Source organism: Chiloscyllium plagiosum, unplaced genomic scaffold (genome assembly GCF_037043375.1).
Source record: "Chiloscyllium plagiosum isolate Xiang-an unplaced genomic scaffold, Cpla_swu_hap1 HiC_scaffold_9, whole genome shotgun sequence".
Lineage (NCBI taxonomy): Eukaryota > Metazoa > Chordata > Chondrichthyes > Orectolobiformes > Hemiscylliidae > Chiloscyllium > Chiloscyllium plagiosum.
In genome coordinates this window covers 41831558-41848434 of record NW_028270147.1, presented here as the reverse complement: position 1 = coordinate 41848434, position 16877 = coordinate 41831558, and the positions used below count along the sequence as shown (strand labels likewise).

The following is a 16877-nucleotide window of genomic DNA, read 5'->3' as shown; positions in this document are numbered from 1 at the left end:
ATGGACTAAGATATGAGGGAGCATGTTTTTTGAATTGCTGAAAGAGAAATGGGGAATTTTGTAACGCTGTCATTCTAGAGACGACAGAACATGGTTCATTGAATGTGGAAGCCGAAAGGATGGAAGGCAAGGACAAGTAGAAATGAATCATGACAACAGGAAAGAAGGGAAAGGACAATCACAAAAATGCAGGAAATCGAACAGACAGAATTGATGATCCAGGTAACTACTGTGGAGGGGGAGAAAAATAACTATTACATCATCAAACCGAAACATCAAATCTGTTGTTATCCTTAAATGTTGCCTCATTGTAAAGTATTTCCAGGATTATGTTTCTTTTTAATTTGATACTAGAAGTATTTGTCTGGAAGATGACATTGTGAGAACTGATCCAACTGGAAAGAAATGGAGAGAACAGAGAAATGGAGTGAATCTGTATAAAAAAATTGGGAGGGAGGAAGTATTCTCAAAGTATCCAAGGCCAATGGGATTATAGTAGACATTAACCACGCCTTACTCAAAAGCATGAGGCCAGTGAATCAGGTACAAATCCAGATAAGTGAGCTTCAGGTCGTCCAAGGATTTGCAGCAGGAAACTTCCACATCTTCAGGATGATGTTTAGTGTTCCACAACTTGGAGGTCACAAAAAGTTCTTCACGTCTTATCATCTACAAACAAAATGTGCATATAAAAATGAAATTTCTCTAAGGCACAGAAGTTCTAACTTTACATATCTCTATACATGTTCATCATTTTGATCAAAAGGATTTTCTCTAAATTTCAACTTGAACAAGACTAGTTCAGTTTCAGCCAGAGCATTGTGTCCAGTTTGATGTGCCACACTTTAAGGAGGTGGTGAAGATGTTAGGAGGTGCAGAAAATATTCACAAGGATAACGTTTGCATTCCTGCAACTAATTTTTTAAGATACAGTAGAGAAATTAGGACAGTGTTCCACAGAGAACACAGATGAGATTTTGTACAGCTACTCAAAATTCTGAGGGGTCTGGATAAAGTAGATAGGGAGCAAAAGGTTCCTGTTTATGAAATGCTCGAGAAAGAAGCATGTTTAGAAGAATTAGAAAAAGGTGCAAACAGTACAAGAAGAAAAGCTGCGCCTCACACAAACTGGTTAAGGTCTAAAATGCCTTACAGTGTGGGGTTGGCAGTTTCAATCAAAAAGCATTCATAAATCATATTGCTATTTGAAAAAGGAAGAATTAGCAGAATTATGGGCAGAATGAGAGAATGACACTACGCACATTGTTCAGGAGGCGGTTGAACAATCAACAGGCTCATTGAGCATATAATAAATTTCATGATTCTCTAACATGGAGTCATCTATATCTTCATTCAAAACATTTCACTTCTTGATTCATTTGTAGTGTTGTTGTGACCAGCAAACTCAGATGTAATATGAAAAGCCTGTCAACGCATGATAGAATGGGATTAACAAGGTTTTTTTAAAGAAAAAGGTGAGTTGATAATTCAAAAATTGATTGGGGTCAGAAGTTCGCAGGTAAAGGCAGGAGGTGTGGGCGCAGGTTTTGCAATTCCTGCGGTGGCTGAGGAAGGTGCCCGGAGGGGAGGGTGGCTTGTTAGGGGGCGTGGACCTGACCAGGTAGTCGTGGAGGGAACAGTCTTTCCGGAAAGCAGATGGGGTGGGATGGAAATATATCCTTCATTTCAAATTGCATTATCATCACTGTCAGATGTTGTTTGCTATGACACTACTAAATTTACCCTGCCTCTATACATAGCATTAGATATAAAGTTGCTTTGTCCTCAGTTGCTCCAGGAAACAACTATGAAAGTATTCCACAAACTCATTTTCCACACTAACTTTGTCAATTTGATTGGTCTTGTCCACACAGATTAAAGCTCTCCTTAACTATTGCACTGGAGTCTGTTACACACTAATTTCTTGTGTAATACTCTGGTCAGTAATCTAACTACCATCAGGGACCTATAAACTTCTCCCACCACCTTTTTCTGAACCTTGCCATTGCTAATTTTCACCCACATCGATTCTACTACTCATTTTTGAGCCATGACTGTTTATCACAAGTGACATATTTTATCATCAGTGCAACTCATTCTCCTTTTTCATGCTGCTTGTCTTTTCAAACTGTGGTGTATCTTGGGATAGTTATTAGCTAGCATTGGTCCCTTTGTAAACATGCTTTTTAGAGCAACTAGATGGAAACCATTTAGCTCTATTTGTCCCATAAATTCATCCATGCAAATGAACTGTTTTTCATCTTTATTTCAAAATGAATGGAATGTCAAAGTAGGGAAGTTTTACTAAAACTATAGAAGGCACTCATCAAGATTACAGCTGGAATACTGTAAATAGTTTTGGTCCTCTTATCAAAGGGAGATATACTACCATTGGGGGCAGTCCAGAAAAAGTTCTTGAGGTTTATTCCAGGTAGAGATTTTCTTTGAGGAACTGGAGTAGGTTGGACTTGCACTCATTGGAGTTTAGAAGAATGACAAGAGACCTCATCAAAACAATTTTTTTTGTAGGCTTTACAGGGGAGGTGCAAAGAACTTGTTTTCCTTTGTGGGAAGTCTAGGACAGAAGAACATAACCTAGTTAGGCAAGACATAACAAGGTTTTTTTTCCTGAGGGCATTCAATCTCTGGAGTTCTTTATCATAGACAGCTGAGAGAGTTAGAGAATTAACTATATTCATGGCTGAGATAGATAGACTAAGTCAGTATGGGAATCAAGGGTTATAGAGATAGTATGGGAAAGTAGAATTTAGGATTATCAGATTTGCTATGACTTCATTGAATGGCAGAAGACTTGATGGGCTGAATGGACGACTCCTCCTACAGTCTTCTGTTGAGAGTGAGCTTGGAAGGTAGGGGGGGTGGTACTTAGAGTACAGGGAGTGCCATTTTTCACACCTATGCTGGCCCCTTTCACTGGTGACAATCAGGCCTTGATTTGAATTTATTTGGCCAAACCCACTGGACTAGGACAAGAAAAATTTGGCATGTGCATATCAAGGGCTTCACAGCCAAACACAGGAATTCTTCACCTGAGTCTCTGTTCCATAGTTAGCAATGCTGCATGAACTAGTCAGCTTGTAATCAAAGTTGTTTGTTGCACACCTCCCACCCAGGGTTTGTGATTCGCCATCAAAAATAAACCCAAATCTGGATTCATTAATTCTACTATGTGGGTTCATCAACAGGTCTTTAAATCATACCTTATCAGTACCGACATTCTCTTTAAAAAACTCTCCAATTTCAGCTTCATTGTTGTACACTGCAGCACAGTCTATGTGACGATAACCTGTCTTTACAGCATTCCAGACAGCTGCTTTCACCTGAACAAAAACAGCAAACAAGATCATGCATTCCAATGTACGGTTCCAAGGTCCCTGCCAGCATGAATAAATCAAAGTTGAATTGTTATTTGAAACATGTTTTTAATATCCAGTGCCATTAAGAGGAATCAGACACTTTGTGCAGTAGTTAAAAGGGAGGATCTATGTAACATATTAATGTTTGTTGATGATTCAAAGTTAGGTAGGAATGCAAAAATGTGAGGACACACAAGGTTGCAAAGGCATGAAAAACAAGTGAGGGGCAACAAGGTGGAAAGTGGAGTATACCATGGAGAAATGAAGTGAAAGATTATCCACTTTGGTCACAAGAATAGAAAAGCAGGTTTTAAAAAATCTTTTTTTTTTAAATAAAAAGGGCACAAAACCTGTAGATGCAGAGGGAACATTTTTTCGTGGTTGGGAGTCTAGAACCAGGGTTGTCTCAGGACAAGTCAAATCTTTTAGGACTAGATGAAGTATTTCTTCAAATAAAAAGTAATGAACTGTGGAATTCTCTACCATAAAAGGCTGTGGAGGCCTGGTCACTGAATATATTCAAGAGATAACTTTAGTTAATATTAACGGAATCGAGAGGTACAGAGAGAAAAACAAAGTGAGAACATTGTATTGAGATAGAGGACTAGTCATAGTCATATTGAACGGCGGAGCCAGCTGGCTTATTACTGCTCCTAGAATTTAAGTAACAGAATCTTGACCCTTAGTGTTTTAAATAAAAAAAATTAGTGCAATACTATAAATTATAGGCTTTCAGAGAAAAGTTGTAGCTGCGTTGTTACAATGTTAAAGATGAGCAACATATTTTCTTTCCAAAAAGTGAAAACTGAAGTCTTAGCTATTCATAAATCAAAATTTTTATGATAAAAGTCAAAGCAAACACCAAACGCAGTCAATCCTGTGTTCTGACAATGCAGAAACAATGAGTTAAACATGAATTACTGAAACACGGGTTAAATGTAAATTGTGAACTGCAAATTAAATGACACATTGAGTTAGTAGTTCAATCAGATTTTAGTGATCCCAGTGAGTCAGTCTTTTAAACTCCATCTTCCTCAGGCAATTTGCGCTTCTCTCCTAGGAAGGCAACAGCAGCGCACAAGCAGAGTCATCACCACAACTTACTCAACTTGGCTAGGATGGGGCAGGTGAGGACTGCAGATGCTGGAGATCAGAGCTGAAAAATGTGTTGCTGGAAAAGCGCAGCAGGTCAGGCAGCTTCCAAGGAGCAGGAGAATTAATGTTTTGGGCATAAGCCCTTCTTCAGGAAAAGGAAGGTGTGCCAAGCAGGCTAAGATAAAAGGTAGGGAGGAGGGATTTGGGGGAGGGGCGTTGGGAATGTGATAGGTGGAAGGAGGTTAAGGTGAGGGCGATAGGCCGGAGAGGGGGTGGGGGCAGAGAGGTCGGGAAGAAGATTGCAGGTCAAGAAGGCAGTGCTGAGTCTGAGGGTTGGGACTGAGAGAAGGTGGGGGGAGGGGAAATGAGGAAGCTGGAGAAATCTGAGTTCATCCCTTGTGGTTGGAGGGTTCCTAGGCGGAAGATGAGGCGCTCTTCCTCCAGGCGTCGTGTTGCCATGGTCAGGCGATGGAGGAGTCCAAGGACCCGCATGTCCTTTGTGTAGTGGGACGGGGAGTTAAAGTGTTCAGCCACGGGGTGGTTGGGTTGGTTGATATGGGTGTCCCAGAGGTGTTCTCTGAAACGTTCCACAAGTAGGCGGCCTTTCTCCCCAAATATAGAGGAGGCCACATCGAGTGCAGCGGATGCAGTAAATGATGTGTGTGGAGGTGCAGGTGAATTTGTGATGGATGTGGAAGGATCCCTTGGGATCTTGGAGGGAAGTAAGGGGGGGGGGGGAAGGTGTGGGTGCAAGTTTTGCATTTCTTGCAGTTGCAGGGGAAGATGCCGGGAGTGGAGGTTGGGTTGGTGGGGGGTGTGGACCTGACGAGGGAGTCGCGGAGGGAGTGAGCTTTCTGGAAGGCTGATAGAGGAGGGGAGGAAAATATATCCTTGGTGGTGGGGCCTGTTTGGAGGTGGCAGAAATGACGAAGGATGATACGATGTATATAGAGGTTGGTGGGGTGGTAGGTGAGGACCAGTGGGGTTCTGTCCTGGTGGCGATTGGAGGGGCAGGGTTCAAGGGCGGAGGAGCGGGAAGTGGAGGGGATGCGGTGGAGAGCATGGTCAACCATGTCTGAGGGGAAATTGCGGTCTTTGAAGGAGGCGGCCCATCTGGGTTGTTCGGTATTGGAATTGGTCCTCCTGGGAGCAGATGCAGCGGTGGTGAAGGAATTGGGAATATGGGATGGTGTTTTTCCGGGGGACAGGGTGGGAGGAGGTGTAATCTAGGTAGCTGTGGGAGTCATCGATTTATAGTAAATGTTCGTGTTGAGTCGGTTGCCCGAGATAGAAATGGAGGGGTCTAGGAAGGGGAGGGAGGACTCTGAGACGGTCCAGGTAAATGTGAGGTCGGGGTGGAAGGTGTTAGTAAAGTGTATGAACTGTTCAACCTCCTCGTGGGAGCACGAGGTAGCACCGATAGAGTCATCAATGTAGCGGAGGAAAAGGACTGAGCACCACCTTCTTGACTTGCAATCTTCTTCCCGACCTCTCCGCCCCCACCCCCACTCCGGCCTATCACCCTCACCTTAACCTCCTTCTACCTATCGCATTCCTAATACTCCTCCCCCAAATCCCTCCTCCCTACCTTTTATCTTAGCTTGCTTGACACACCTCCCTCATGCCTTGGATGGGGCAGATGTACCACTTAGCTTCAAGTGACAGAAACAGCTGTAACACTTATTCCCTTTGCTTATTCAGTTTATGGAACTAACCACTCCCACTGTTTGTGTCTTCTTTCACTTGTCTGTTTGTCCCAATGGACTCAACAATTGCTACTGCACAGCTATCCTTTTATTTCATCCAACTTCAGTTTGTTCCCAATTATCTTTGGGTGCCAATAGTTTAGTTTCTCTTCTCTTTAGACTTTAAGCTTTGATTTTAGTTACATTTGCAGCTTTGATGTCGGGTCTGCCTCAGAACCATACAACTGTATTTTAATATAGATTCAATTCTCTAAATTGGGCATGAAAACTCAATAATTTTACTTACGTTTTGTAATAAGAAAGTGTTGCATCTATGGACACTGCAACACTTCCTACACATACAGATGGTAGCCATGATGTGGAGGAACCGCTGTTGGACACAACACCAGGTTATAATCCGATAGGTTTATTTGGAAGCACTTGCTTTCAGAGTGCTGCTCCTTCATCAGGTAGTTGTGGAGTAAGACCATAAGGCACAATTTATCGCAAAAGATTACAGTGTCATGCAATTGAAATGATATATTCTTCAATATATCATTTCAGTTCAGCCGTCTGTGATGACGAGCCTTCCTATAATAACTAGGATTTTAAGAATTTTCTCCACCAGTTGCTGTCATAGATGTTCTCCCCATCCATCCCATGAAAAACTCTTAAGCAGTCCCAGTATTTCTCAGTATATATTCAAACTTTACTGAAAATATGGTGGGAAGGTAGTATTTCAAGCTCCCGTCATTCCTTTGCACAATAAGGAAAGAGAAAGTCTGTTCTTCGCAACTCCTGCTCACGATGATTTCTAATACATTTAGGAGAACGAAGCACGAACACTAACAGTGGTTGTTTTATCAGCTTGTGAAAACACAATAGATCCTACAGTACAGAAATTAAATGAAAAATGGAATTTGCTTCAACTTCAAACTGCTCAGTATTTCATTTGGCAAATATGGTCAAACAAAGTCTGTCAGTTGTACATAAATCAGATTTAAGTATTTGTAAAATGATTGAAAGCTTAAATAGTAAATATGCATTGAAGTGTTTTAGGTACCTGTTGATTTCATGTGGAAGGAATTGTTAAATCAGCTGACTGTACTGGTTTCTAAAAATATTATAATTCATCAAAAACAATTTTTATCTGTTTCTGACCTGGGCAGTACAAAGAATCATAATCCCATAAGTTAAACCTGTCTCTTTTTGTACAAAGATGAGAAGCAGTTTGAAGTAGATAATGAGAGTCCAGAAACAGATTGAAGCACTATGCTCAGGCATACTTTCATTGTTTAAAATGCCGAGATGTGGAATCCAGTGTTTGCAAGGGAACTAGAAAACACTTATAAATTAGGACAGTCCATAGCTTGAAAATGGGAATGTCTAGGTGTCAGTATTCTCATGCACCTACTATCCTCACCTTCTAGACGATAATGGTTGTGGATTCAGAGGGTGTTGAAAATGTGTTGCTGGAAAAGCGCAGCAGGTCAAGCAGCATCCAAGGAACAGGAGAATCGACATTTCGGGCATAAGCCCTTCTTCAGGAATGAGGAAAGTGTGTCCAGCAGGCTAAGATAAAAGGTAGGGAGGAGGGACTTTGGGGAGGGGCTTTGGAAATGCGATAGTTGGAGGGAGGTTAAGGTGAGGGTGATAGGCCGGAGTGGGGTGGGGGGCGGAGAGGTCAGGAAGATGATTGCAGGTTAGGAAGGGGTGTTATCAAAGGCAGCTTGATGTGTAAGTGCAGTGCCATATTGTAGCCACAGTACATTAGTAGAAGAGGGATTAAATGTTTAAACATGGTGGATGGGGTATTTTCCCTCGATGCCAGAGTTTCCCTGGTATTGTTGGAACTGCACCCATCCAGGTAAGTAAAGAGTATTCTATCACACGCTCGATTTAGACCTTCTCGATGGTAGCTTGGCACTAGAGAGTCAAGAGGAGATTACTCACCAGAATTCCTAGTCTTTGATCTGTTCTGTAACTATAGTATTTAAAAGACTAGTTAGGTTCAGCATCTGGTCAATGGCAGCCATCAAGATACTGACAGATTCAGTGAAAATGTTTAGAATACCAAGGAGAGTGTTGGCTAGATTCTTCTTGCTGGAGATGTGCATTGTCTGTATTGTGCAGCCTGACTGTTACTTGCCATTTGGGAACACGTCTGCATGCTGTCCAGGTATTTTTGCAAATGAAAAGACTGCTTCAATAGCTGAGCTGTTGTGAATACAGTTTTTAGTGCCAAACATCAAACATCCCCAATTCTTGTGTTATGATGGAAGAAAGGTCATCAATGAAGCAGCTGCAGATAGCTGGGCTGAAGACACAACTGAAGAGTTCCTTAGTCCATCAAGCACAACTATCTTCCTTGATACTGGGTAGAAGTCAAACCAATTCAGTGTTCCCCCCAAATCCTGTTGACTTTTATTTTATCAGTGCTTCCTTGTTGCCACACTTGGTCAAATGTTGAATGGCCTCCGTGTAGCAGAAACTAAACATCAGTAACTAGTAGTGGTGCTCATCAGCACACTGACAGTGTGCTGATCAAAAGACTGATCAAATAACATTTGCCCTGCTTGCTGTTGATAGGACATACTTCAGCAGTTTTTTTTTCACACTGCTGGCTAGATGCCAGTATTGTAGCTGGACTGAAACAGTTTATCTAGGGAAGTCAAGTTGAAATTGTGCATTGGGTGAAAGACATGTTAACTGATGGATAGCAGGCTAGAATTGCATTACTGGAAATTTCTTGGCAGCTAAGAAAATTCACAAGTGAGTTGAAGAGCTGTATATTTATGGAATCTCCCATATTCTCAAATTAATATAAGCAGAGTGTTAACTGATTGCACCTAATCTATTATGGGCTGAACAGTGTGTTTTTTTAGCTACTGAAAATGTTTTGCTCTTAGCATTCCCACTGATTTAATGGGTTAAAATGACCAAAATCACTAGAAAATAACAATGCCGTTCTGGGCCATAATTGTGTTCAAAATTTAATTAAGTTGCAACTGAGGATACAAGATCTGAACTTTGACTGTATTAAATTCATCAGTATCATGCAAATAGTGACAAAATGACACTTAAAGAGTCATAGAGATGTACAGCATGGAAACAGACCTTTCAGTCCAACCCGTCCATGCCGACCAGATATCCCAACCCAATCTAGTCCCACCTACCAGCACCCGGCCCACATCCCTCCAAACCCTTCCTATTCATATACCTATCCAAATGCCTTGTAAATGTTGCAATTGTACCAGTCTCCACCACTTCCTCTGGAAGCTCAATCCATACACTTATCACCCTCTGTGAAAGGTTGCCCCTTAGGTCTCTTTATATCTTTCCCCTCTCACCCGAAACCTATGCCCTCTAGTTCTGGACTCCCCAACCCCAGGGAAAAGACTTTGCCTATTCACCCTATCCATGCCCCTCATAATTTTGTAAACCTCTATAAGGTCACCCCTCAGCCTCCGACGCTCCGGAGAAAACAGCCCCAGCCTGTTCAGCCTCTCCCTATAGCTTAGATCCTTCAATCCTGGCAACATCCTTGTAAATCTTTTCTGAACCCTTTCAAGTTTCACAACATCTTTCAGATAAGAAGAAGGAGACCAGAATTGCACACAATATTCCAACAGTGGCCTAAGCAATGTCCTGTACAGCCGCAACATAACCTCCCAACTCCTGTACTCAATACTCTGGCCAATAAAGGAAAGCATACCAAACACCTTCTTCACTATCCTATCTACCTGCGACTCCACTTTCAAGGAGGTATGAACCTGCATTCCAAGGTCTCTTTGTTCAGCACTGTGGAAGAGGAGAGAATAAAGAGATGATGGAGAACACAACATTCAATACATGCCGTACAGCTTGAAAAGACCAGAAATTTAATCCAGTCCAGGCAATTTTTGCAGCTGTTGTTAGGTGACTAATTTATTAAAAGATTACAAACATACAAAGTAAATCAACTTTTGGAGCCTAAAATAACTTGAGGGCAACATTGTTATTTCTAGCATTCAAAATAATTTGTAGTCAAGCAATGTGCAGAAGTTACTTGTGAACTATGACTGAGAATCTGTAAGTTACAAGATCTTGCAGCATAAAATCACTGAGTGACAGTTTCTAGTCAATGGAAACATGAAACTTGTTTATAAGAAAGCAGAATAAGATAGGGAAGAAATTGTGTGCAAAAGTAAGTGCATCATTAAAACACCCTAACCATGGCAGGAGGTTAAAAACAAAATCCATTTGATATCATTTTAGCCTTGCTGGCAACTTGCTTACCTAGATTCCAGATGAGCTTAAGGTCAATCTCAATCTCAATCTTTAATATACTAATTTATGAACACATCAACACTCCTCTCAAATACGCACTAATAAACTTGGTTTGATGAGTGGATGGTCCCATGAATACCACTGGAAGAGAAGGCAATGGTAGCAAATGGAGAAAAATAGGATTACAGTACACTGTCAGAATGGAAAAACTACATGACCAAATTTACATGACCAAATTCAAGCCATCAATTCATTGGGAAAACCAAAAAACAACTGGTACCACAAAAGAAAGCAATCAAGTTTTTAATCTGTGCCAGCGTATTCAGGTTACCTCACCAGGTGCGCTTTTCCATGTCCCCAACCCAATAAGAGGCATCTTCTGTCCAGTATGGAGCAAAACGTAATCAGAAGTGGCCATTTTAATCTAAAGAAACAAAAATATTTTATAACATGAGAACCACTGTACAAATCTGTGACTTCATAGTTCAAGGCCATTTATTTCTTCTTGAATAATTAGAGAACATGAAATTGGTTGACAGATACCTAAACTGCACCAAAAAACAAATCTGAACCAAAACATAAATTACTGAAGAAACTCAGAAGGTCTGGCATCATCAGTGAGGAGGCAAAGTTAACACAGAGTCCTGTGACCCTTCCTCAGAATAGTAGCTAGGACAATATGGTACACTATAACTGAAAGGAAACATACCGATTATTTATTTGTGTGTCATTTCCAAGACAACTCTCAGTGCTAGTTAAAAGGTCTTGGCTACAAATTAGTATTCAATTGGTTTTACAAATTTTGACAATTAAAATAAATAGAAATTACTGTTGGCACCAGTAAATGTAAAAGCTCATTTCAATTCCTAATCACATTTATGCCCAAATTTCTTTGAGGGAATGGGAAGTAACAAAAAACAAAATCCAGATTCCTGCAGTGCATTGGGCTAATGGGAAATCAGCCTCTGAGTTCAGCTTGCGAGGGAAGTGCTAGCTGTTTTGTTCTCCCCCATCTTTCTTTCATGGAATCTGAGCATCATCAGCAAGGTCAGTGCTTCTGCCCCATTCCTAGTAGACTTTGAACTGAGTGGCTTGTTATGTCATTTCAGAGGGCAGTTAAGAGTTAACCATATTGCTTCAAGTCGAGAGTGATACGTAGACAAACCAAGTTAGGATGGCAAATTTTCCTTCAGTGAAGGAAATCAGTGAAAGTATGCTTGTTTTTATGACAATTAACAATGGTTTCCATTGTACTGGTCTTTTCAATTATTCCATATTTATTAAGTCAATGGAATCAGTCATGGTGGGATTCCATCCTATGAGCATGTCACGAGAGCATTAATTTGGGTCTGTGAATTATTAGTCCAGTGAAAATACTGTGAGGCCATCAGCTCAGTTGATTGGGGAATACGTCCTCAAGGTCCAGATTTTGAGAGGAGTACAGAGCAGAGCAAAGATGTTGAGAAGCTGCGAGACGCAAGCTAAAAAAGGAGGAATTTAACAACTACACTTAACATTAATGGATGGTAAAATAAATACACAGTTTTAGTTTTTCAAAAAATCATAGCTAATCACACTGTATAGTAGGGTGGTAATTTCAGCTGGCACTCAATAACTGGTGAATTCACACTATCAGAACTAACATAAATTGAGCTAATGAGGTTCAGGAGGTATTCTCTTTGATGATAACTGTAACCATGACCTCTAATGGCATAAAACCATGTTTAGTGTCAACTGAAGGATCAAATCCGGAATGAGGAAAGCAGAACTGCACTCTACTTTGGGAAGCCTGGATTATGCAGTTGGTGTTGTATATGGATTAACGGACTGCCAATAAATCCATGATATTCACCTTTGTTGTATCAATAATCTTTGTTTCGAAATGTGGACAAGATTCCACAAGTTTGTTCCATAAAAGTAGTTTGGCTTTTATTAAGTTTTAGCACATCATAGCACCTTGCAGCATTTTTGGAAGATTAGCTTGGCATTAAAACAGGAGTAAAATCTCTCACATGCTACCCCTTCAAAATTGGATCGCATTACTTGCAAATACACGACAAGACATTTCTAACTCTCGTACTCAGATTCTATTGCATTTCCAACGCCCCTCCCCCAAGTCCCTCCTTACCTTTTATCTTAGCCTGCTTGACACACTTTCCTCATTCCTGAAGAAGGGCTAATGCCCGAAACGTCGATTCTCCTGTTCCCTAGATGCTGCCTGACCTGCTGCGCTTTTCCAGCAACACATTTCCATCTCTGATCTCCAGCATCTGCAGACCTCACTTTCTACTCAGATTCCATGCACAAGATATTATATTGAGGACATGGAAGTGTTAACATCTAGCAAATTTCAGATTTTTTAAAAAAACTGCCTCAGTTAACTTACCAGCTTATCATTTATAAAGCTGCTTTCTGCAACTATCACAGCAGTTTAGGTGGTCACCTCATCCTTTTGGTGAAATGACAGGGAATCAACATGAATATCTCGAGGCTTCCCTCAGATATTTAAATTCTGTTAAGACCACTGTCTTTTTATATTTATGCTTTTTAAAACTGTAGACTGGAGTGAGAAAGAACTACATTGAAAACTAGTAATTTCCATGGCTACATGTTTTGAAAGCAAATAATTGATACCTTATGTGAATCGGTTTGTGGGCTTCAGTAATATGCAGATGAACTGGAGTCAAGACACTGTTCACAAGTGAGGCTGATTGATGTGGTCAAATGATCAATTATTGTTTGCCTGCCAACAACTATGATTGGAGCTAAAAATGTGTTGCTGGAAAAGCGCAGGTCAGGCAGCATCCAAGGAGCAGGAGAATCGATGTTTCGGGCATGAGCCCTTCTTCAGGAATGAGGAAAGTGTGTCAAGCAGGCTAAGATAAAAGGTAAGGAGGGACTTGGGAGAGGGGCGTTGGAAATGCAATAGGTAGAAGGAGGTTAAGGTGAGGGTGATAGGCTGGAGTGGGGATGGGGGCGGAGAGGTCAGGAATAAGATTGCAGGTTAGGAAGGCGGTGCTGAGTTCGAGGGTTGGGACTGAGACAAGGTGGGGGGAGAAGAAATGAGGAAACTGGAGAAATCTGAGTTCATCCCTTGTGGTTGGAGGGTTCCTAGGCAGAAGATGAGGTGCTCTTCCTCCAGCCGTCGTGTTGCTATGGTCTGGCGATGGAGGAGTCCAAAGACCTGCATGTCCTTGGTGGAGTGGGAGAGGGAGTTGAAGTGTTGAGCCACAGGGTGGTTGGGTTGGTTGGTCTGGGTGTCCCAGAGGTGTTCTCTGATTGGTTGTCTTGTAACTGATCAGTTTGGACTATGAGCAAGATAGAGAGAAGCTACTTACACCAGAAGAAAAAACAGGTCTGCAGCAATAAAAAAAAAAACTTCTTTCATTCTCTGCAGTAAGCCACTTTAAACCTAAAGAAAACCTGCATATCTTTCCTTCAGCAGATGTTACAAGTTAAGACTTTGAATCGGAGGAGTCAGAGACCTCTGCTCTTGCAAACCAGCTGAAACATTCAGGAAAAAGGACAATCAAAAGAAAAACCTTCAGACCAAGTAAGAACCAACCTAAATTTGAAGCAAAATTGCAGCACCGGAGTAGGCATTCAGGCTCCTCTGCCCGGACTTGTCTTCTTCATCTGCATTTTTCTTTTTCTTTTTTGAAACCTACCTGATGGGCTCAGGAGCAGTGGAGGAGTCTTCAGAGGCAGAAAAGCTTCAGAGACAGTCGGTCAGCCTGTGAATCCTGATGTGGGAGTTGAGCTTCCGTGTGGACTATGCCCCTGCCAGCAAAATGGCACAGGCTGGCATAGCCCACAACAGGACTCTGGCAATGGAATGGCCCAGACTAGGAAGCCTGGAGTAGTCTCTGGCAATGGCATGCTGTAGCAGCACAGAAGAAAAAGTTGGACTCTCTATCATTTTTAATTTTATTCAAAGCTAATGTACTGATTTGTTGAATTTAGTAAAATCATTTACCCATAGCTAGAGTCTATGGATCTATTTTAAAAAGTGATTTATTAAGTACCGAAACCTGGTCCTTGCTTTCTATCTTTCTATCATCCTGGGTCTGGAAAGAAAACCTTTTATGACTTGTCCAGAAATAGTAGGGCTCATTGTCGTGGTTCTGTTTGCCGGGCTGGGAATTTGTGTTGGAGACGTTTCGTCCCCTGTCGAGGTGACATTCTCAGTGCTTGGGAGCCTCCTGTGAAGCGCTTCTGTGATGTTTCCTCCAGCATTTATAGTGATTTGTATTTGCCCCTTCTGGTTGTCAGTTCCAGCTGTCTGCTGCAGTGGACGGTATATTGGGTCCAGGTCGATGTGCTTATTGATTGAATCTGTGGATGAATGCCATGCCTCTAGGAATTCCCTGGCTGTTCTCTGTTTGGCTTGTCCTTTAATAGTAGTGTTGTCCCAGTCGAACTCATGTTGCTTGACTGGGACAACACTACTACTGGACCCAATATACCGCCCACTGCAGTGGACAACTGGAACTGACAACCGGAAGGGGCAAATACAAATCACTATAAATGCTGGAGGAAACATCACAGAAGCGCTTCACAGGAGGCTCCCAAGCACTGAGGATGTCACCTAGACAGGGGACGAAACGTCTGCAACACCAATTCCCAGCTCGGTAAACAGAACCACAACAACGAGCACCCGAGCTACAAATCTTCTCACAAACTTTGAATAGGAGGGCTCAATTTCAAGCACACTATCCCAGTGAGTTATGACAACTCAGATATGATTAATTTTACGGTGTATGATATTGATCAGATTTACTGAACTCTAAAAATGGCCGAACTTAATAAAAATCAGATGGAGGAAATAACAAATCAAAACTACACTGTGGTCAGGACCACACTGCAGTAAAATACGGCCTTTCTTTAGCATTATCCAAACATGATCAATAGGAAGAAAATCAGGGGGGGGCAGAGTGGTGGTGGCATGGTGGCTCAGTGATTAGCACTGCTGCCTCACAACACCAGGGACCCAGGTTTGATTGCAGCCTTGAACAACTGTCAGTGCAGAGTTTGCACATTCTCCCCATATCTGCGTGATCCGGGTCCTCCCACAATCCAAAAGATATGCAGGTCAGGTGAATTGGCTATGCTAAATTGGCCATAGTGCTTTCAGCTCTAATCTCCAGTCCTCACTTTCTCCTAAATTGACCATAGTGTCAGCCGTGAATATTGGGTCGGGGAATGGGTCTGGGTGGGTTACTCTTCGGAAGGTCGGTATGGACTTGTTGGGCAGGAGGGCCTGTTTCCATATTGGATAAAAACAAGTCGGGAATCTAATCAAAATACAACGATTTTGCACTGAGCATATGAAAGAATGTCTAATTTTTTTAGTCTTCATTATTGCAAAGGATCTGTGAATATTTTGACTAGTTTAAAGGATCTATCCAAGTGCAAGTTGTCTGATTTTCAGCATCTGCATCTTAAAAAAAGAAAGATCACCTGATACATCTAATTTGATCCCGATTTCAAATGAAATACTTCGCGTTATGATCCAACAACTTCGATCAATTCTGAAGGGAATTTCCTTGATCCTCAATTCAAAACGTCCACCAATCGCTAAAACATCACTAATAAAATAATACTGTGACAAATTACTTGAACATAATACGCTGACCAACATACCGACTGCGGGCAACAGAGTGATTGATCACGATTATTTCGAATTGCAAGATATACATACAGTTAAGAAGTCGTTATGACATCCCATCACTCCCTACCACAAATACCTACTTTGACCAAGCTGATATTTTTCCCCAATTTCCTCCAGAACCACTGTGACTATTAAACTTTAAAATGTACCTGTACTGCAAAACACCAGGTACCTCCAGTCACAGGACAAGCCGACTGCTTCCGGAAAACGGGTCACGTGCCACCGTCTCGTGATTTTGTAGTCTGAGAATAATATTTCAAAATTACATACATATCGCTTGTTCATATATTTTAAAGGGTCGAAAGTTTTTTTTTCAAATATTGGTCAGGACACGAAAGAGTCAGCAAGCAAACGTTATTAAGTATGTTTGACCTTAACTGTTTCGCCTGTGTTGGAAGATAGCGCATACGCGTTCGGCTCGTCTTTCGTGAAGGGAGGCAGCGGACGCGCGCGGTCGGGTGACGGAGTGCGCATGCGTTGGGAGGGGGTGGCGGGAGGCAGCGGACGCGCGCGGTCGGGTGACGGAGTGCGCATGCGTTGGGAGGGGTGCCGGAGGCACGCGGTGTTTGCGCGGGTCCAACGGTTTACAATTGGGCGCGAGACGGTGAGTAAGGGCGGTTGTTAATAACGGCAGGTAACATCTAACCTCCCGGCGCAGATTACATAGAAAAACAGCTATTCTTTTATTTAAAAACAGAAAGCGCACTCCTTCGTAGCATTGGCGTCATTTAAAAAAAACTTTGTGCTGTTGACTTGCCACAAAATGGTGTATAATCTCTT

At 41.8% G+C, this 16877-nt stretch overlaps 1 protein-coding gene across 2 annotated transcripts in view; it reads right to left on the bottom strand.

Annotated features, from left to right (window-relative positions):
- The window catches only part of akr1a1b (aldo-keto reductase family 1, member A1b (aldehyde reductase)), a 38783-nt gene extending 22223 nt beyond the window's left edge, over positions 1-16560 (bottom strand). The window contains exons 1-5 of one of the 2 annotated variants that reach the window (XM_043699112.2): positions 16470-16560; positions 16178-16339; positions 10758-10850; positions 3222-3341; positions 518-669 (exon numbers count right to left, since the gene is read on the bottom strand). In XM_043699112.2, coding sequence (XP_043555047.1) covers positions 518-669; positions 3222-3341; positions 10758-10844 — 359 coding nt within the window. In that variant the 5' untranslated portion in view covers positions 10845-10850; positions 16178-16339; positions 16470-16560. The remainder of the gene's footprint in view (positions 1-517; positions 670-3221; positions 3342-10757; positions 10851-16177; positions 16340-16469) is intronic. The other variant, XM_043699111.2, reaches the window with a different exon arrangement.
- Positions 16561-16877: the final 317 nt, after the last annotated feature.